Below are 21509 nucleotides of genomic sequence, written 5' to 3' on the forward strand. Positions count from 1 at the left end.
TGTACAGTACCACCTAAACAGATGGTGATTCGTGGGTTTTTTAATTCTTCCCATCAGCTGTGGTTGATGCCAGTGTGAGTCTTGGACACACGTGTCCCTGTGCAAGCAGAGCCTGGACACTGTCTCAGCTGAGGGGCAGGGACACTGGGTTTTATTCTTCCCCAGAGGAGACACTGATGGCTACATTATTCTAACTGTTTCCAAACCATTTATTATACCCCTCACAGATTAAAAAAGAAATGAAATTTCATAGCAAGAATTTCATAGCCTCAGTAATCCCACTGCAAAGAAATAACTGTAAAGACATTTTAATTCCACCAAACATTGTCTGTAATAATCAGCCAATCCAGAAACATGAATGTCCAACAGTTGGAACATAATTAAGCAAATTCTCAAACTCATAGACTATTAATGGTAATTGTAAAGACTGTGTAACCAAGTGGGAAAACATTTGATGAAAGAACTGCAAATGTGTTCTGCTGTACCTATGAAAGAAGATATTCAGGCAAAGCTCAGGAGACCATAGGCAAAAACTAAAATAGCTGCATTGGTATCATGCTATTATACATATTTTAAAGGTTCCTGTTAACATTGTGATATCCCTTTTACAACGAAAGTAAATGCACTATGAGATAGGAAAAAAAAATTTTGAGACATTTTGACATTTGTTATTGTTTCCAAAAAGCACCCAAAATAGTCATCAAAAACTTGTTTAGCATCCTTGTGCTTAATTTATTATCTATTATTTTAAGTCTTTTTTAAATCACAGGTCACTTTTTCAGTGTGTAATGCCTTTGGAAGTCTTAAGTCAGTTCTGGGTGCAGTTCATTTTGTTTTTAGATGGAGAGAACAGTGCTGGGAGGGCCCTGGCCTGTAGTTGTGCCACCAGGCCACATGTGGTAAAACGAGTCTTGGTCTCCTCATGAACCAACTCTACTTTCATTAAAATGCCCCTCGTGGTCATGGTTTTGCCTTTGGCTCCAAAGCAATTTTTTTTTTTTTCTTTTTTTCTTCATCTTCTATTAGTGGGCAGTTAGCTGCTAGAAACAGCTGACATACACTGTACCACACCTGGAAAGGAACCAAAATGGCTGTGGTCCCAGGGCTCCTTCCTGGTTTCAGAGCTGAAAGGCAATTGGGACATTGCACAGGCCCATGTGCCTGGCTCTGTGCACTGGTGCTGCCCATCTGTGCTCAGTGGGTTGGAAATAATAATGAAGACTGACAGCTCTTCGTCAGTGTTTCTATTTAGTTTTTTTTTTTTTTCTCCCCCCCACCCACTGACAAAGCTAGAGTACTGCAGTATCCTGATGCTGAACACTTTTGAATTTTACTTTGGGAACTTCCACTGCCATATTTGGTCTGTTGGAAAAGTCCTTCTAAGCCTAAGAGTGAGAGGGGAAATGAGAAAGGCTGGCTTTATAGAAACTGGTGGGTACGGAGGAGGGGGCCTTGAGCCAGGCACTGCCAACTACTTTCCAGAACATCTTGTTTCATCTTCTCTCAACAACCTCCTGAGTCAGTGCTCTTGGATTCCCATTTTTCACAGAGGATATCAAGATTCCAGCAGACCGAGGCTGGGCCCAAAGCCACCTATCAGGGCAACAGCAGGCTGGAGCTCCATGGAGCTAATCACACTTGAAAACAGTGACTTTCCATGGCTTTTTAAATGAAGTTCCAAATCAGCATGGACATGATATAAATGTAGAGATGAAGTACAGGAGCTATAATTTCTTTCCCCAAATTAGCCAAGACATCCTATGGAAAAGAATGGTTGATCAGATCCCAATTTGACAGATTTTTTACATTTTCTGTTGTCTTTTTCTTGATTAACTCTGCTCAGCTCACCTGTGTGGTGGAGAACCCTTTCTGGCAAGCTGGGAACCTGCTTTTGGTTTTATAAAAGAATCAGAATCTACCTTTTACCATGTAGGTGTTACAAATAGAACTTAAGCCTATAGCCACACAAAGGGAGTCCCTGAGAGGCAACAGTCTTGCTAGTCTCTCCAGCAATAATGTTTGGTGGTTGCTGAGTAAATTTCAGACTTGCAGAGTTTACTTTTAGCTATTCAATAAAATCTGAACTTTGTCCCGGAGAAGTGAGGTTCTCGGTAAGGCTTGGGGAGTCTGCAGTCTGTTCCTAACACCCCTGGCCTTCGACTTGTCGTGAGGATTTCCCTGCCCTTTCCAAGAGGATTTGCTGCCCAGATTCCATGCAAGGAGCGGGTTGCTGCCTCAGAGGGAGTTTATTAGGTGAAAATCCAGGTCTGGGGTTGGGGAGGGATTGGAGGAAACACCACAGCAGTGCCTTTAAGGGAACTGTCACCATGTGGTCTGAGCTACAGAATATCTCCCATAACCTGCTGGATCGCACCGTCCCTATCAGGCTGTGTGCAGAGCCAGGCTTGAACTCTAGGAATGCTGTGGTTTACCTCTTACCCTTCCCATACTGTCCCCTCTTGCCTCAGGGCCACCTTGTCCTCCACTCATCAGGGAACAGCCAAGGAAGGTAGTGGACATGGCAGGGCCTACCGTGTGCAGTGGTGAATGCATGGAATTGGGCCACTCCATGTGTCCTGAGCCCAGCCAGCCCTGAACCCCTGCACAAGAGCAGCCCTATGTAGACTCAGAGGCCACATGGAGCAGCCTCAGATGGTGCTTCCACCTTCTCTCGTCCCTTGGTAGGTGGAGAGGACTGTGCAGGCCCACACTCATGATGCCTCTGGCCTCCCTTCTTCAGGCCTCCTCACGGAGCACTTTATCCAGAATGCTGCCCACAGTGCATTGAGTCAGGCTAGGACTTGAGGCTCACGCACATGCCAGGTCAAGTCCCTTCAAAAACCCCAGACCTAAGCATTTAGAAATAGTGAGAATTTTTAATATTTTATTAACAAATGAGATGACAGAAGAACAAGTTCTCTGGCGATAACCCAACCCCACCCCACAGAGCATCCACCACGTACCTGCCATGGTGGGGGGTCTAACGCACTCTGCCGACTGAGTTCTCAGCAGGCTCCCTGAGTCTTCAGTCACCCGCCAGCTGCTCAGGGACAGGAAGAGACTTCCTTTCTTAAGAAGGCAAGGGAGAGAAGAGCTTCTGTGTGGGTGCCATGGCCACCAAGGCAAGTCATGCCTGCCCCTCTGGAGGACAGAGTCCATGCGTTTTTCTGGGCAGGCACATTACCCAAGAAGAGCAGTTGGTAGAGGCCAGACTGGAAGCTCCATGTGATGAAGGCATTGGCATCGTCTTCCTCTTAGACTGGCTGAGAGGGCATCCTCTGATCTTGTCAGCACACACTCAGGACCGGAATAAAAGCCGGGGATGAGCTCCTGACCAGCTCCCCACAGGATCTTGGATGGGCCACATCCCCACACCGTTCAGTATCCACAGCCATGAAGGGGACATCAGTACATGGGGAAGTACGAAGGAGGGCAGATATTTCAGGCATGAATTATTTCCTGTTCATTGAGAACTTTCTTTCCAAGAAGCTTGGCACCGACTCTGCACCAGGTCCTCAGCTCTCCCCTGAAGACAGCAGTGACCAACACACTCCCCTGGTCCTTAGGGCAGGCATCTGCGCCAGCTGAGGCTGGCCTTCTCTGTTCTCCAATCTTCCAGCTTTGGATAAAATGGTTACAGAAACACATCTATGTCATCATGGTATAGAAAACCTGTCACTGTTTCACAAGGCTCACACTGTTTCTGCAACATCCTAAAGGCTGCTTAGGGAGCACATCCGCCACAGAGGTGGATCCGCATCATTAGGAGTGGGCTCCCAACAGGCCCCTGGCCGCAGGCCACTGACTGCACAGGGTGGCAGCCTCTGCTAAGGAGCTTCCCAGGGCGAAGACCCAGGCACAGGAAAGTCCTCAGAAACAGATGATCCGCTTCTCATCTTCAAAGACTTTGGCCTCCTCTGGCTTTATCAAGTTTCCATTTAGACTGGCAAGAAGAAAAACAAATTTCACACACACAAAGCACTGGGGATATTGAACGCTCCTTCCTAACACGTGTCCCTAATGCACTTTTTAAAAAAATTTTTTTCCCTTTCCTTAGAGGATTGTCTTTTTCAAACGCTTTTTTTTTTTTTTTAACCTTTATTTTATTTTTATGAGGTACTGAGGATCGAACCCATGGCCTCATCGAACCCCAGCCCCTCTAGTGCACTCTTGAGCATCACATAGCCCTCCAGGTAAGGAACATGTTCTCTTCAAGTGATTCTTTGATACTAATATTAATCCTCTCCAGCCACCATCGCTCTCATAACTGGCCTCCAAGAGCCTCCATAAGCCTGAACTTAGTGACATTGTTTAGGTCTTGTCTTTCTTCTGGACTTTCACAGGTAGCATTTGGCTGTCCTAACCCCCTTTTTTTTTTTTTTGCAGTAGTAGGGATTGAATCCATGAACATCGCGTGTGCTAGGCAAGCACTCTACCACTCAGCTACATCCCCAGTCCTTTTTATTTTGTGACAGGGTTGTAGCAAGCTGCTCAGGCTGGCCTCAAACTTGGGATCCTCCTGCCTCAGTCTCCCGAGTAGCTGGGCTTACAGGCTTGCTCCAGAGTCCAGCTCACCCCCTTGAAGCACTACCTTCCCTCGACTTGACATGATGTTTTCTGGGTTCCTCCTGTGTCTGAGCCCTCTGCCTCAGTCTCTTTTCCTGTATTTTCCATGTGACCTCTGACTACTGGACTCCCTACAGACTTGGGGCCAGGCCCTTTCCCCAGGGCTTCTCATCTATGCCACGCCTCATTCAGTGGTCAGTGGAGCCTGTTTCCTTCCTCGCATCTTCACTTGGAGTCTCCAGGCACCTCAAAGTGGCCACACCTCCCCAGGGTTCCCTAGCTCAGTGAACAGCCCACTCTTCATGGTTGTGCCAGGTAGGACCTTGGGTCCACCTTGACACCTCCTCCTGTCCTCATACTCTTTCTGCCATGCAGTTCTATTTAATTCCTGGCCATCCCTAGAATCCCTGTGTGGAACCTCTCTATAGCCTCCACCCCACACCCTGGGCTGGGCACCCATGTGCTCTCACCTGGACCACTGCAGGGTCTCACTGTCAGGTCCTTCATAAGCCCTGGTCTCAAATCCAGCTTCCCAGAAGGGGCCTGAGTGGTCCCTATGCCTTGAAAATCTGACCACATCTTTCTCCTGCTTCAAACCCTTCAATAAACCTTCCATTGCTTTTAGGATTTAGACCAAAATACGGGCTGGAGTTGTGGCTCAGTGGTAGAGTGCTTGCCTAGCACCTGTGAGGCACTGGGTTCCATCCTCAGCACAACATAAAAAAAAAAAATATATATATATATATATATAATTTTTAAAAAAAAGACCAAAATATGTGATATGACTCACAGATCTTTTATGGTCGGGGCTCTGCCTATTTTCTTCACCTCCTCTTGCCCTTTCAGTCTGAACCTCCTAACTCGGCAGCTTCTTGCAGTTCTCTAGGGACACCACACTCCCTCCTGCTCGGAGGCTGGGCATATGCTGTCCTCCCTCCCTCCCAGCCCGGCTGACTAACTCCTGTCCATCCTTCACGGCTTAGGTTTTGTTGTTATTGCTTTGTGGTGCTGGGGATGGAACCCAAGGCCTTGAGCAAGCTAGGCAAGTGCTCTGCTTCTGGCTGCACCCTGGCCCCCATGGCTTGGTTTAAATGCCACTTCCTTAGGAGACTTTCCTGGACACCTGCTTTTGGCCTTCCCCCTTGAAGCACCCCTCACAGTGATAGTTAAGTAACTCCATGCTGAGTCCCCCCTCTACTCTGCCACTCCCTCACTAGGTGGTGAGCCCAAGAGGGCAGGTCCAATTTGTTCACTACAGACGCTCAGCACTAGCAGTGCCCGGCTCTCAAGTATTGTGTTCCTCAAGGAATGAATGAAGATGCAGTACTAGTCCCCAGGGACCCAGCCATGACCACGGCACAGGCCATGACACAGGTCCTCCCCTCAGTAGTCACAGGCTGGACACCACCTCACAGGAGCTCCATCCCCAAACACAAGAACTCACAGGACACTTCAAACTTTACGTTCATTTTGGAGAGCAATGAGGTAGAAATAAATGTCAGCAGAAAAAGAGTCCAAGAAGATGCTCTGTCAGCTGTGGCCACAAGCACACTGGTCCCTAAGCCTCAAGAGCCCCAGCTCCCCTTTCAGTCTGGCACAGCCCTGTGGCCTGCTGTAGCAGCTCCTGGATAAGGCCCAGTACCAAGAAGCCACACACAGAGAAACACCCTTTGGCAGCTCCCAGCACAAGCCAGGACTGAAGGGAAGACGCCCCCAAGACCAGCACCCAAGCCACCTGTCCTGCCCCATGTATAGATTGATGGCCAGCCCCCCTCTCCACCAGAACATAAGCGTCTACTACAAGTTCTGGATAGCATACCTTGAAACCAAAGACACCTGCCTTGCCCAGATAGTTCCTTGTGTAGGAAGGGTGGCCGAGGGACAAAAGGCTCGTGTTCAAGCTTGACAAAATCAGAGCCGCTGTTGATAACTGTCTCAACCAGCTTGGGAGAAGGGAGAGGACCAAACTGTGGTCTGCGAAGTGCTCCCCTCTGCTTTTGGTCCTTAAACACAAGAGTCAGCAGGAAGCACAGCCGCCCCAGAGCAGGAATCACAGTGTGAGGGCAGCTGGAGATGCCTCAAGCCACACCCTTCCGAGCTCTCCAGAGACTTCCAGGCAGAGGAGCCAGCTGGACCTTATGGGCACAGATGCCAGCATTGTCATACTGGATCCAGGCTCCATTCTTTACAATAGCATTTAAAAAAATGTTTTTGACCATGTCCCCCAATAGGAATTAAATTCACCCACATGCGTGCCTGAAGTTAGATTGCCCTATTTTGCAAGTTGTAGCCTAGTATTCTGTCCTTTTCAATTTTATTTGAAAATAATGCAAGCTATGAACCACCAGAATGCTTTTATGATCCACTGACCAGTTCTAAAGCAAAGTAAGAAAAGTCTTTTAAGGATCCAAGGCTGAAGACTGTACTTTGATCCCTGCCCCGCCCACCCCCAATCCCCCGCTGTGAAAATCATGAAGGGAGAAAGTAGTTAATGGGCAAGCACCCCCTGAGCTGAAGGACTGAGGTCATGGTGAGGCTGCCCCATGGATCTCAGAGAAGCCACAGTGGGCACATAACTCTACAGCCTGTGTCCTCCACAGAAACCCAGCTCTGCCCTCTGCCAGCTTCTCCACAATGGTCTCCAGCCCTCATGGTAGGTGGGGCTGACTCAGGCTCCAGAGTCATGAGGACAAATTTCCAGAGCACTGGGGAGTCTGCATACTGAGTCCCTCAGTTCTCAGCTCAGGCCAGCACCTCTGATGGCTCCTGCCATCAATTTAATTGCCATGTTCCTGGTGCCTGCCATGTAGCAGGTGCACAGGCCTGGCGACTGTCATGACTACTGGGAAACAACTGTGTGTTCTATAAGCCACTTTCCCAGAACCTACCAGGCCCACCTCAGTCACAGAGTTGTTTCCAAGGAGCTGCAGAGTGTGTGGGGGGTGTACCTAGAATGGGACTTGATATTAACATAAAGCAAACGGCATTTTTTTTTTGCATTAGCATAAGCATGCCCTCAAAGCAGGACGAAGAACGGAGGAAGAGCTACATCAGCTCAGATCCAGCCTGCCAGTGTCATTGAGTCCCAGGATGCCAAGGAAGGGGGAGAGAGCTCTAAACTCCAGACCAACACAGCTACCTCTCAGGCTCATGGGTCCAGGGGATTCCACCTCAGTAGGAGTTGCTCTCACAGGCCAGTCTCTCATGCAACACCATGAAGATCTATGACGTGGGCCTAGGACAGCAGAGCACAGGCGGTAGAGCCAGGCAGCTGGGCAGAATTCTACTTCTGCTCTTGCTGAGACCTTGGACAAGTTCGTCACTGCTTGGGACCTCAGTTTCTACATCTGCATAGTGGAGCCCACACCATTCTAGAGGGTGATTGGAAAAGTCAGTGGAACTGTCCCATGAGGTACTGAGCACACGGGTAGTGGTGCTGAGTCAAGAGTCCCTGTCAATGGGACAAGCAGACAGCCTTACCAAATCTCTGTTATGCCAGTGTTGTTCTGTAATGCCTCGGCCAGCTGGGCAGTCCCGGTGGCTGTGATCTGATTCTGGATGAGCCTGAAAGAAGAGCATACCTGTGTCCAATACAGAATGCTGGGTTAAATCTGAGCCCTTCACAGGGAGTTGTAGGGATCAACAGGATCAAAGATGGGATTGGGGGCTGGGGTTGGGGCTCAGTGGTAGGGCGCTTGCCTAGCATGTGTGAGGCACTGGGTTCAAGTCTCAGCATGGCATATAAATAAATGAATAAAATAAAGGTCCATCAAACATCTAAAAAAAGTAAAAAATTTAAAAATAAAATAAGATGGAATTGGACCAGATCCTATGACTCTTCATCATGCTAAAGGAGTCTCACATTAGAATAATGAACAGCCTTTAAAATGTTAAATTTTTTTCTTAGTACCCATATTACATCTGTTGACTCAGATGTAGACAGTGAACGGGACCATGTACATGTGTGTAATAAATGAATAGAAGCACGTGTGTGCATGTTTGTGTGCATGTGTGTGAGAAAGAAAGAGAGAGAGAGGGAGGGAGAGAGAGAGGGAGGGAGAGAGACCTTTTTCATCACGGGGTTGCCCAACCAAAAAGGTTTGGATACCACCAATCTGAAGAACAAACTCCAAGAAACACGTCAGCAGGGTAAAAGGTCATCCAAGGTCTCCTCCCAGGTAGCTCAGTAAACTCAGGGCAGTTTTTAAAGTTAATTAGCTACTGAATGGTCATCCCTTCTTTGGGGGACCCAAAGTCTTCTAAGGTGGTACCACATCTCCCCACCATCCATGAGGGAGGACAGAGAAATAATTCTGTTGCTGCCACTCCTGAGTCCTGTGGGAAAACATGGATAGTGGGGCCTTGTAAAGTGGCCCGACCCTGCTGAGGAACAATGATTCGAATGAAAGTTTCTGATAGAGCTGGGAAGGCCTGAGCTTTCCTGAAAGGTGATCTAGTGGCGATAATTCTAACCCAACCAGGAAATAAATGCAGAAGGAGGCAGTGCTGTGTCCACCCTTCGACCCAGGTTCACTTCTCACTCCTCAGTACTGTTAAACGCGACCCGTAGAAATCCTGGATGCTGATCCAGAAAGGGGTTTTGCATGAGGGCTCTGATCTCATGATCCATGCGGTCACAGGGATTCAGCCTGAAGGGGCCTCCCCCTGGAGGAGCTCCTGTCACAGCCCTGGCCCTGCCAACCCTTTTCAGCACTAGCACCATAAAGCCTTATCGGTGCCTTAGTTGTCTCTGTAAAGTGGGAAGAGGGGCACCCTGTGTGCACCTGGTGTGTGAGGCTTAGCAGATAAACACAGAAGGAAGGAAAATGGATGTAAAAGCACAGTCTGGCCTTTTTGCAGAAATTGACAATGTGGCCCTAAACATGGAGATGCAAGCACCTGATCTAAACCAAGACAACCTGAGAAAGAGCAAAACTGAAGGGTTTGCACTTCTTGATTTCACAATTTCTTATAAAACTACAGTACTCAAGACAGTGAGGTATGACATAATGACAGATGCATAGATCAACAGACTAGAGCTGGTGCATTGGCCTGCAATCCCAGTGACTTGGGAGGTCAAGGCAGGAGGATCACAAGGTCAAGGCCAGCCTCAGCAACTTAGCAAGGTCCTAAGCACTTAGCAAGATCCTGTGTTTTAAAAATAAAAATAAAAAGGGCTAGGCTCAGTGGTAAAGTGCCCTGGGTTCAACTCTTGCTAAAAAAAAAAAAAAGAAAGAAAAAAGTCTGTTCATCCAAGGCTGCTGTACAGATACGTACACATCTGCATACAAAAGAATAAAGATAGACTCCCATCTTACACTATATATAATAATTAACTCCACGCCAGTGCAGTGGTGCACACCTGTAATCCCAACAACTTGGCGAGCTGAGAGGCAGGAGGACTGCAAGTTTGAAGTCAGCCTCAGCAACTTAGTGAGGCCCTATCTCAACACATTAAAAATATCTGGGGATGTTGCTCAGTAGCAGAGCACCTCTGGGTGCAAACCCCAGTATGTATGTATAAATAAATAAATCTCAAAATGGGTTATAGACCTAAAATGAGAGGACTATAAAACTCAATAGAAATAGGTATAAATCTTTGTGACTTTGGGTTAGATAATGATTTCTTTATATATATATATATTTTTTTTTTTTTGGGGGGGGTACTGGGGTTAAACCCAGAGGTGCTCTACTACTGAGCCACATCTCCAGCACTGCCCCCCACCCTTTTATTTTGAGACAGAGTCTCATTAAGTTGCTTAGGGCCTCACTAAATTGCTGAGCTTGGCTTTGAACTTGTAATCCTTCTGCCTCAGCCTCATGAACCACTGGGATTATAGGCATGCACTATCGTGCCTGGCTAGGTGATTATTTCTTAAATAATACTCCTAAGGCACTAACAACCAAAGAGCTCGGGGAGCTAACACAGGAGGATCACGAGTTCAAAGCCAGACTCAGCAACAGCGAGGCACTAAGCAACTCATTGAGACCCTGCCTCTCAATAAAGTACAAAACAGGGCTGGGGATGTGGCTCAGTGGTTGAGTGCCCCAGAGTTCAATCCCCAGTACCAAAACCAAAAAAAAAAAAAAACAATAACAACAACAACAAAAAACCACCAAAGAGAAAGTAGATAAACTCAACTTCATCAAAATCACAAACATCTGTGCTTCAAAGGTTGCTATCAAGGAAGAGGAAAACCTCGCACATGAGAGAAAATACTTGCAAATCATATGTCTAATAAAAGTCTAGCTGGGCGTGGTGGCACATGCCTGTAATCCCAGCAGCTCAGAAGGCTGACGCAGGAGGATCACAGGTTCAAAACCAGTCTCAGCAACTTAGCAAGGCCCTAAGCAACTCAGTGAGGCCCTGTTCTAAATAAAACACACACACACACACACACAAGGGCTGGGGATGTGGTACAGTGGTTAAATGCCCCTAGGTTCAATCCCCAGTACCAAAAAAAAAAAGTCTAGCACCCAGCATAAAGAACTACAACACTACAACTCTGCAATAAAGACAAACCAATTTAAAAATAGACAAAGGATGTGAAGACATTTCTTCAATGAAGACACACAGGTGGCCAACAGGTGCATAAAGAGATGCTTGAAGCTGTCAGCAGGGAAACGCATGTCCAAACCACAATATGGTATTACTTCATACCCACTGGCATGGCTAGACTCAAAAAGAGTGATGACAACAAGAAGTGTTGAGGAAAACGGAGAGAAGTTGGAATTCTACGTTGCTGGTGAGAACATAAAACAGCACAGTCATTTTGCAAAGCAGTTGGTAGTTCCTCAAAAAGTTAAACATAGAAGTGCCCTATGACCCAGCAATTCTATTTTAAGTATATACTCAAGTGAAATGAAAACACATTTGCAAAAATATATGCGCATGAATGCTCACAGAGTCATTATTCATAGAGTCAAAAAGGAGAAACCACCCAACTATCCATCAAATGACAGATGTCATATATCCACACAATGGAGTATCATTTAGCCATAATAAAGTAATGAAGTACTGATACATGCTACAATGAAGATTAACCTTGGAAATTTATGCTAGTGGAACAGAGGCCAAAGGTCACCTTTATATGAATTACCCAGAATAAGCAAATTCACAGAGACAAATTAGTGTTTGTCAGGGAATGAGGGAGGGTAAGACTGGGGAGTAGCTGCCTAAGGCATACGGGGTTTTTTCAATGTGGGCAACAGGGCAGTGAAAATGTTCTAGAATAGATCACTATGGTTGTGCAACCTTGTGAATATACTAAAAACCTCTAAACTCTACATATACCTGAACAGAGTGAATTTTGTGATATGTGAGTTTTATCTCAAAAATGTTATGTGAAAGTCACAGTCTGAAAATTTTTAGGCTAAGTTACCACAAATGCTTCAATGTCTGGTTGACTTTCAGCATTTCTGCAAAGCTCTCTGCCACTTCGTCGTTGAGTTCATTTTTGGTCAGCCTAGAAAAGAGAGGAAGTGTTTACTCAGGAGGGTTAAGCCAGGGGACATTGTTAATGAGTTCACAGAAGCCAGATTCCAGCCCAGGTCTCTGCAGCTCTGCAGCTATTGCTTGCTGAGAAGTCAGCAGAGCCCAGGATCCCAGTAGCCTCCCACCCCACATATACATGCTATGAAGGAAGGGGACTCATTTCTAGTGCAGGTCCTGCTCTGAGCTTCCAATCCTAGCCCCCGTGCCTGCCCAGGAGCCTGCACTCCTCGCCCTCCCTGAGCCTAAGATTTCGCAGAGGAGGGGGCCACAGAGAACCAGGGCGTGTCTGGACTCAGGTCTCCTCCAAGTCAGGATGAAAACCTGGGGAAATCCACCAACTGCCTAGTAAAGTGCTCTCCATGCTGTGCTCTGAGGCCAGTGGTGAAGGACCCAGGTTCAGTGACTGAGAGTTCAGGAAGCCTCTCGATTGCTCTTAAAACCAGCAGTGGTCTGGATCAAGCACAGGATCTCCCAATGTAACTAGGGTTGGACCTTCTTGCCCAGTGGATGAAGGAATGATGAGGATACTGGAATAGTACACTGTTTTAAAAAGTCTTCCCCTGAAGGGGATGCGGTTATCACAATCCAAATCTTAAATGTGTTTCCCCTAGGATGAAAGTCAGTTGCAAAGATATGCACAACAAAGCTTTTTACCTTGCAGTGTACACTACAGTATTAGCTGTCAAAATGCAAAATTGGAATAATTTAAGATACCAATCAATAGAAGCAACTGGTAAAATGATAAACATCTATGCAACATTGTGCAGCCTTAGAATGAGATAGATTGAACAAAGAAGCGGCAGAGGACACAGTGTTTGAGTGCTCTTGCCAGGCACGGTGGCACACAACCTCTAATTCTAGTGACTCTGGTGGCTGAAGCAGGAGAATCACAAGTTTAAGGTCCATCTCACACTTAATGAATCCCTGTCTTAAAAAAATTTTTTTTGGTACTATGGACTGAACTCAGGGGCACTCAGCCACTGAGCCACATCCCCAGCCCTATTTTGTATTTTATTTAGAGACAGGGTCTCACTGAGTTGCTTAGCACCTCACTTTTGCTGAGGCTGGCTTTGAACTCATATAAGCCATGTGTTCCATGCCCGGCCCTGTCATGATTTTTAAAAAGGGAGAGAAACCCTGATGTCATAAAGGGAAATGTCAAATATGTACAATACACAGTTAAGATATTTTCAAAACCATTTGCTCAGTGCTTTTCTACTTTGTATGTATTCGAATATATACAGGTAAAAAAAAAAGGTTAGAAGGAAAAAGAATGTATTTGGAAAACATGAGAGAGATAGCTTCATTTCCTACTTTTCAAACTTCCACCCGATATTTTTAGTCATACTTTCTTTATCTCCAACAAAAGCATACGTAACTTCTCAAAATGTTACAGATTTTTTGAGGGAAAAGAATTAAAAATGCATTTACTGGTCAGCAGCTGTAGCATCGGAACTCTGGTCGAGGCAACACTGGCATTATTTTCAGTAACCACGTGAGCAGAATCTAATACTGAGCCAAGGGTGGATGAAACAACTTGCTCACCCTTAAGGAATTTATGATAAAGGAACAACAAAAAGCAGCATCCACTTAGAAAGTGTCTGGACTACAGATCAGAAGCAGGATGGGGGCTTCCGGTGACAGGTGATGGGTGACAGGGGAGCAGGGACACTCCAGGCCAAATGCTGATGTGGAGACCTGGGAAGGCAGGAGCTGGACTCTGCCAGGTGTGTGGGAGGGTGTTCGGGGTCGGGGTGGGTGGGGTTCCCAGCAGTTCCAGTGGCCAGCCTTCTGGTTGTCCTGAGGCCTAGGGTGGCAAGAAGGATAGGCCACAAACTCATATATTTCAGGTCCCTTTTTTTTTCCAGGCCCATTTTCCCCAGCTGTTTCTCTAAATAGCAGTTTTTTCTTCTCGGGAAGGAAACTGAATCAGCCTTTGCATTTGGGAGGCACCTTTTCAGTAAAGATTCCAGGCTGTGTGCAGTCCCTGGAATGATCACCAAGGCCCAAACCTTCAAAACGACTGGCCATTACCAGAATATCTTCAGCGACGTGTTCTGCTGCAGGGCCCTGGCGAGACTCTTCCCTCCTTCCGTGGAGATGCCGTTGGATGCGAGGCTAGGAAGGAAAACACTGCTTAGAGACATGGTCACGTTTGGTCATTTGGTCGTGGCGTCAATACCCAAACAGCGGGGAAGCCTCATCTGCATGTGGCACCTGCCAGGCCAGCCTGAGGCAGCAGGTGGAAGAGCTCGGCCACCTCAGCAGTCGCCTGGGCCTTGCTGTTAAAGAGCCATGCTCGGAATCTGAGGACAGGCACAAGGCTGAAGACCAGCTGCTCCAGCAGAGGCCAGGGCACTCTGCCACATGTGCCGGCGCCACCGATGAGACCTGGAGAAGTTTCTCCTGCTACTGCTCCCACCGTCTTGGACTCCTTTCCCATGGCAGTTGGGATACAGGCAGAGCTTGGGAGACACCGAGGCTCCAGGATGAGGCCAGAGGCCTGAAGGAGGACTGGAAAGGTGCACCTCCATTTCCAGAGGGGCAGGGTCCCCTCTGTCCCAGCATCATCATGAGGAAAAAGGGACAGGAATCTACTGGCCAGAATTCCTTTTAATTCTATAGAGAGATAGGAATTCCTCCCTGAGCCCCAAGGGCACTGGAATGGCTGCAAGTCTCCCACGTCTTGATCTGGTTGGTGGCTACACTGGTGTGAGTCTGGCAAAACTCCTTGAACTGAACACTTAAAAATAATGCACTTGACTGTTTCCCTCTTACGTATCAAGAAAAAACTTAGAGAAAGTAAAATCACATAAGCAAACCCCTACCCTAATCAGAGAGCCAACAGCCCTCTTCCCGCCAGCTCCGCCCCTGGAGAGCTCAGAATGGCCGAGAGCCCTGTGGGCTTGGAGCCCCAGGCGCAGCTCTTACCTTAGGTTGGTCAGACTGGGGTGGTTCCTCAAAGCCTCCGCAAAGGCTTTTGCTCCTTCATCCCCTATTTGATTGCCCCACATCCTGAGGGCAGAGGCAAGACAGTGCAAGTTAGCTCCTCCCACTCGGCCCTTCTTTTCTGTCAGTGCCACCCACAGCTTGATTCTGTTCTGCGCAATTCCTGGAGCTGTGGCCTGGAGACCTGTTTCTCATGTTGGCCTCTAAATGGGCTGCTCTGGACTTCCAAAGCATAAGAGAATAAAAAGCACTAGGCGCAGTGGTGCATGCCTGTAATCCCAGCGGCCCGGGAGGCTGAGGCAGGAGGATCTCGAGTTCAAAGCCAGCCTTGGCAACTTAGGGAGGCCCTCAGCAACTCAGCAAGACCCTGCCTCTAAATAAAATATAAGAAAGGGCTGGGGATGTGGCTCAGTGACTAAGCACATCTGGGATCAATCCCTCGTACCAAAAAAAAAAAAAAGAGAGAGAGAGAGAGAATAAAGAGCAGCAGGGACCTGTGAGCCGATATTGTCAATCAGCAAGTTGCACAATTAGAGACCAGGTCTCACTGCAAAGTTTTGGAGAGTTGCCAGTCGACAGCCTCAGTTCCTGACTGTCTCAGAAAGGAGCAAGCTGTGTGTCACCTTCAGAGTTAAAAGGTCCACACTGGCCTGAAAGGATGGCTGGCCATGTGCAGGTGGTGGGCTGCAGCCCCGGCTGAACTGAGTGGGGCCAGCAGCACCTGCAATGTCTTCAGGAAGCCCAGGCACGAACGGCACCGGCAGCATTCCTTGTATGTGGAGAGGATGTTAGGAAGCCAGGCACCATGGACGGCTGCAATCTTGGTGGAGAGTTGCAACAAGGAAGCTGACTTTTCTCCCCAGAGCAGGTGATCTGAGATCTGGCTAACATGGTCTGCATGGTAAGATGCTGGGTTCCCATCCTGGCTCTGCCACCTGTGGGACCTTGGGCAAATTATATAGCACCATGGACCTCAGTAACCTCATCTATAAAATGGGTTTAATAAGAGCACTCCCTCATAGGGAGGACTGTGTAAGTTAGCAGATGCAAAGCACTTAGAACACCATCTGGCCTATAAAAAGTGCTGGCGATTCCTAATAGGCAAGGGGCCCCTATCTACAGAGAGCAAAGCAGTCTGTCCAGCCCACTCCCACCACCACCATGGCTGTCTCAACAACAGGCCCAGCAAGCTGCCTGCCAGCAACCAAATGTCCACTGCTGGATAGATGAATGAGCTGTCCAGCCGAGAGCCTCAGTTCCTGACTATCTCAGAAAGGAACCACCTGCATGTCACCTTCAGAGTACATGCAGGGTACACACATACAATGGAGTATTACTCAGCCTTAAAAAGGAAGCAAGCTCTAGGTGTGGTGGCCCACACCTGTAATCCCAGCGGCTCTGGAGGCTGAGGTAGGCAGATCACGAGTTCAAAGCCAGCCTAAGCAAAAGTGAGGTGCTAAGCAACTCAGTGAGACCCTGTCTCTAAATAAAATACAAAATAAGGCTGGAGTGCGCCATTGGAGTCCCTACCGCACAGCTGGAGGCTGACTGCATTCAGTCAAGTGCACCTGCATTCAATTTCTGGTAAGCCCCCTCCACCAAAAAAAAAGGAAGGAAGGAAGCTGGCATGTCACATGAGCAACCTTGAAAATATGGTGTTAGCTGAAATAAGCCATTACAAAAAGACTATGTGACTTCATTTACCCAAGGTGCCTAGAGTTATCAAATTCATAGAGGTGAAAAGCAGAGTGGTGGTCGGGGGGCTTGTTAAGGACTGGGGGAGAGAGGAAAGGGGAGTTAGTGCTGAATGAATGAAGAGTTTCAGTTTTGCAAGATGAAAAGAATTTTGGAGATGGCGGTGATGGCCGCGTAATGATAGGAAAGTACTTAACACCACTGAACTGTACGATTAGCAGTGGTGAAGACGGTCAATTTTCTATGTGTTTGACCACAATTTTAAAAATTGAAAGACAAAGCCCTCTGGAAGATATACATTCTTAAAATAAGAGCATCTGCCTGTGTTAGCCACCACGTACAGCTAAACAGCTCCCTCCATTTGCTGGTGGTGATTATGAGTTTGCATGACTTAATTTAAAAAGTCTGTGCAGTCAGATTTGCAATCAGTCCTGGGTCTTCCCACACCATTTCCATGCAGAAGCTGCTGGGGCATCCCTGCTTCCGCCTCCTCACAGCCAGACCCAGCAGTCGTGGTACTTTGACGTACAAAAGACCATCAGTCACCCACGGACACACAGCAGGTCACCCACCCGTGTGTGCACCCCTGTCTACTCACCCAATCTCCGAGATGGACGTGCTGTTCTTCATAGCCAGGGCCAGGCACTTCCCTCCTTCGCTTGTTATTTTGTTTTTCCCCAGTCTGTGGAGAATCCACACACAGTCAGCCTCAGCTGTGTGGTAGGGACTCCAATGTGTGCCACCCTCCTCCCCAGCACAGAGCCCCTCCCAGCCCCTCTTGCCAGTCTGTTCCTGCTCCTGAGATGCTCAGCAGGCGAGACCTGAAGCTTTGGGGATAGCCAGTCAGGGCTCCTCTGCAGGAGATGGCCCGCAATCTCTGCAGGAAGTTAGTGACCTGAGCCCTCCTGGGGTTCTTTAAGTGATCTCAGGACTACCCATTCCACCAGGAGACTGGGCAGAGATCACTTCAATTGCTTGTGATCAAGTTGTGTTTCTAACACCAGGTGGACCAGGTATTCTGTCACCCTTGGCAGGGCATTTCGTTTTTTGGAGGGGTGGGTGGGCACCGGGGATTGAACTCAGGGGCACTCGACCACTGAGCCACATCCCCAGTCCTATTTTGTGTTTTTTTATTTAGAGGCAGGGTCTCACTGAGTTGCTCATCACCTTGCTTTTTGCTGAGGCTGGTTTTGAACTCAGGATCCTCCTTCCTCAGCCTTTCAAGTTGCTGGGATTACAGGCGTGTGCCACCATGCCCCGCACCTTTGGCAAGGCATTTATTTCCATGATAGGGCCAAGGATCAAGCTCTGCTTGCCATCATATGGTAAGCTCCCTAGGGGTAGGGAGAGATCTTTTTCTCCGGTATTCCAGAAAAGGCAATAGTTCCAGCTTTTTTTCTTGGTTAGCAGTTAATGAAATCAAAGGGCCAAGCTCTCCCTTCTCCTGCCCCCAGCTGGCTGTCCCTTCCAAAGTCTGAGCCTCATGCCTGGTGATACTTTCTCTGCAGAGCAAGCTCACTTTCCACACACAGGTCTCCTGCATTTGACCAGCATGGTCCTGGGGCAGGCAGAAGGTTTTAGGGTAAAAGCTCTTTATAGTGACATTTATTCTTCTAATAATGGAAGGGGTGACCCAGAGAATTGAAGGAATCTACTCCGAATCTCACACCAGACCCCACTTACTTACTTCAGGTGGGTGAGGGCTTTGCATTCATCCAGGATTTGGGCGATGTACCTGGCTCCCACATCAGTGATCTGGTTGTTGTATAAACTTGGAAAGAAAGCACAACCACGAGACTTTATGACTCCCTGTGTCATGTGAACACCCCTTTTCCTTTCTTTATGTCCTGCCTACTGAGTTCCAAAATCTGAGTTGAAAGGACACAGGGGCTCTTATGGTCTCAGCCTAGCTTCAAGAGCAGTTCCACCACAGGCCTCCTCTGCCTCAGTCCCTCTGTCTGTAGCAGGAGTGACAATCACGGCTCCTCATGGGGTTGTTACAGGGAGCATATGACAAGGTTCAAAGTCTAGGCAGGAAAGTGCCTGGTGAATGCAGATGATGATACATCAATCAACACACAGTCAGTCTCTTGAGGGGCAAAAGTTTCTCTCTGAATTCATTCTTTCTGAATGACAAAAGGTAGATACACAGAACCTTCTCTATGTCTACCTCTTTTGTCGTTTTTACTACTCAATTACAATTCAGCAATAAGGCAGAAAAAAGTTGAAAGGCATAGCTAAGGTGAGACTCTGAGGACCCCCCTGTCAGACAGCATTCCTGAGTGGAGAAGTGGCCCCAGACCAGTTGCTTCACTATCCTCAATCGGTGAAGGAGCCAACTGAGGCCCAACCAAACTAAGCAACCACTTGGGCTCACAGAGTCAGTAATAACCAGGGGCCCAAGATCCGTTATCTCAAACTCCACAGTCCCAAAGGCTTTGAACACCTCAAGTATCTCATAGTTGTTTTGGCAAGTCACTTCTACAAAGTATATACACCGAACCCTGATTCATGGCTTGGCCGAAGGATTCTGGAGGAGGGAGTATGGCCTCCCAGTATGAAAGTCTAATTCATAAATGATAGTTCAACATTTCCAAAACCTACGCCCATATGCACCCTTTTAGCATCTTCCAATAACCAGTTATAAAACGACCTGCATAGATTAGGATCCCCATTTTACAAGTGAGGAATCTGAGGCTCAGCAACATTTTAGGACGAGCCTCTGGCTGAGGCAGGAACAGACTCCAGACACTCCCCCCAGTTAGTCCTGGCCAATCTGCTGGGGACCCACACAGACAGCAACTTCCTGCTGCTCCGTGTCATTACTAGGTAGCTGGCCCAGTGTTCCTGAGGAAGACATACCCCAAATACGTCAGGATTTTGTACTTGGTCAGCTCTTCACATAGCACCTTCACCCCACTGTCTGTGATCTGGTTGACGCTGAGTCTGAAACACAACAGCAAAGAAGATGACAAATCAGAGCCAGATGTGGTGGTGCACACCTGTAATCCCATTGGCTTCGGAGGCAGAGACAGGAGGATGGCAAGTTCAAAGCCAGGCTCAGCAACAGTGAGGTGCGAAGCAACTCAGTGGGACCCTGCCTCTCAATAAAATACAAAATAGGGCTGGGGATGTGGCGCAGTGGTCCAGTGCCTCCCTTAGTTCAATCCCTGGTACTTAAAAAAAAAAAAAGACAAAACTAGGACAGTTTCTAAATCAGAGGGACTAGGCTGGGGTCAGTAAACCTCTTCTGCAAAGCACCAGTGAGCAAATATTTCAGGCTCTGCAGGTTCTGATTTCCAGTCCCCCCACTCAACTATCCAGTGTAAAGCAGCCAATAAGTAAGCAAGTGGTGTGACTGGGCTCTAATAAAGTTTTACTGACGAACACAAGCCAGGGCCGATTGGCTCACAAGCTGACTTCTGTAATAAGTTAAGGCCAAATGGGAAAAAGCTTCCAAATTGATCAAGTCAGACACTCTGGACCTTCCCCACATCCTAGCCAGATTGGTGGAGGGGTGTGGTGTGCACATGCCCTGGATGGTCACCAGGTCAACTAACTGGGAGGTAGTTAGTCACTTCCAATATCTATGCTTTCTTAGCAACTTCTAGAAATCTCCCTCCTTTTTAACTTGACATATACAATTAAATTCTACCAGAGAAATGAAAGAAGCAGTATCGTTAGCAGTAGTTGGATAGTCTTTTTAAAATAATGGCGTTTGCTCTTCTTTGCCTTTTCCTTCTTCCTGGTGGCTAGATTGCTAACTAGATGGCTGGAGCATGGGTAACCATGTTGGGTCAAGGCATAGACACAAGGCAGTGAGAAAGGCATTAGAGCCAGACAGAAGAGAACCTGGGCTCCTGGTGGCTTTGTATTAACCACCTTTAGACTTTGCATATGAGAGAAATAAGCCTTTAACTTATTTAAGCCATCAAGATTTGGCCGTTTATCTAACTCTCAGCTGAAATGAATCCTATCTGGTGCCCTTGGGGAACTCAGAGAGCTTCCCTGAGGTTGCCCGTATGCTCTGGCTTTCCTGTGAGCTGTTTTTCCTTTTGCTTGTGGGGAGCAAAACTTCACCTGGGGACAGCAGAGTGGAGCAGGACCATCGCACTGCTGCCAAGTCTCCCTTTCCTATGATGGGCACAGGGTGACGCAGGCTGGCAGATCACCTAAGGCTGGCTGCCAGGGCAGAGGACAGGCTCCGGGCTTTTGATTCCTAGGCCAGGGAAGCTTCAGCTCCCGCACTCCACATGACCACACTACTTCCTCTCTGCACTGGGGGGCGGGTGAAAGCCCCCACTGCTCTTCAGGAACACAGGGGCCAAGCAGTAGAGAATCCCAGGCCTGTGAAGGCTGACAAGGTTTGTTCTATGAAGGAAATGCTAATAGACAAGAGCAGACAGGCCTCTTCCCTTAAAACCCTCAAACAGGAAAGCAACCACGTGGCTGCATTTTCGCCAAGATCTCCAGAAGCGAGTAGGGCTGCTGATTTGACCATGGAAAGTACCTCAAGCCAAGTAGCTGAAGGTCTGCTTTCTCTGCAGTAATGAAACCTCCCACGTGCCAGAAACTTTTCACAGGCTATCTCCAACCCTCCGATGGATCTTAAAAGGTAGGTTCTTTCTGCATTCTGGCTCTACCCCATCTCAGCTGTGTGATCTGGACTTAGTCATTAACTTCTCTGTGCCTCTGCTTCCTCATTTACCAAAAGGGAGACAAATAATAGTACCTACTTTATAGGGTTAAGGGCATTAAACAAGGTAATATTGGTAATGTGCTTCACCCCTCCTCAAAAAATGTG

General features: G+C 47.7%; 1 protein-coding gene across 2 annotated transcripts in view; it reads right to left on the reverse strand.

The window, feature by feature from the left end:
- Positions 1-201: 201 nt before the first annotated feature.
- Positions 202-21509, reverse strand: part of Nod1 (nucleotide binding oligomerization domain containing 1) — a 47777-nt gene continuing 26469 nt past the window's right edge. For both annotated transcript variants that reach the window (XM_047561514.1, XM_047561516.1), the window contains exons 6-13: positions 19568-19651; positions 18393-18476; positions 17304-17387; positions 14993-15076; positions 14096-14179; positions 11949-12032; positions 8047-8130; positions 202-3943 (exon numbers count right to left, since the gene is read on the reverse strand). In XM_047561514.1, coding sequence (XP_047417470.1) covers positions 3871-3943; positions 8047-8130; positions 11949-12032; positions 14096-14179; positions 14993-15076; positions 17304-17387; positions 18393-18476; positions 19568-19651 — 661 coding nt within the window. In that variant the 3' untranslated portion in view covers positions 202-3870. The remainder of the gene's footprint in view (positions 3944-8046; positions 8131-11948; positions 12033-14095; positions 14180-14992; positions 15077-17303; positions 17388-18392; positions 18477-19567; positions 19652-21509) is intronic.

Source organism: Sciurus carolinensis, chromosome 8, assembly GCF_902686445.1.
Source record: "Sciurus carolinensis chromosome 8, mSciCar1.2, whole genome shotgun sequence".
NCBI classification, from domain to species: Eukaryota; Metazoa; Chordata; class Mammalia; order Rodentia; family Sciuridae; genus Sciurus; species Sciurus carolinensis.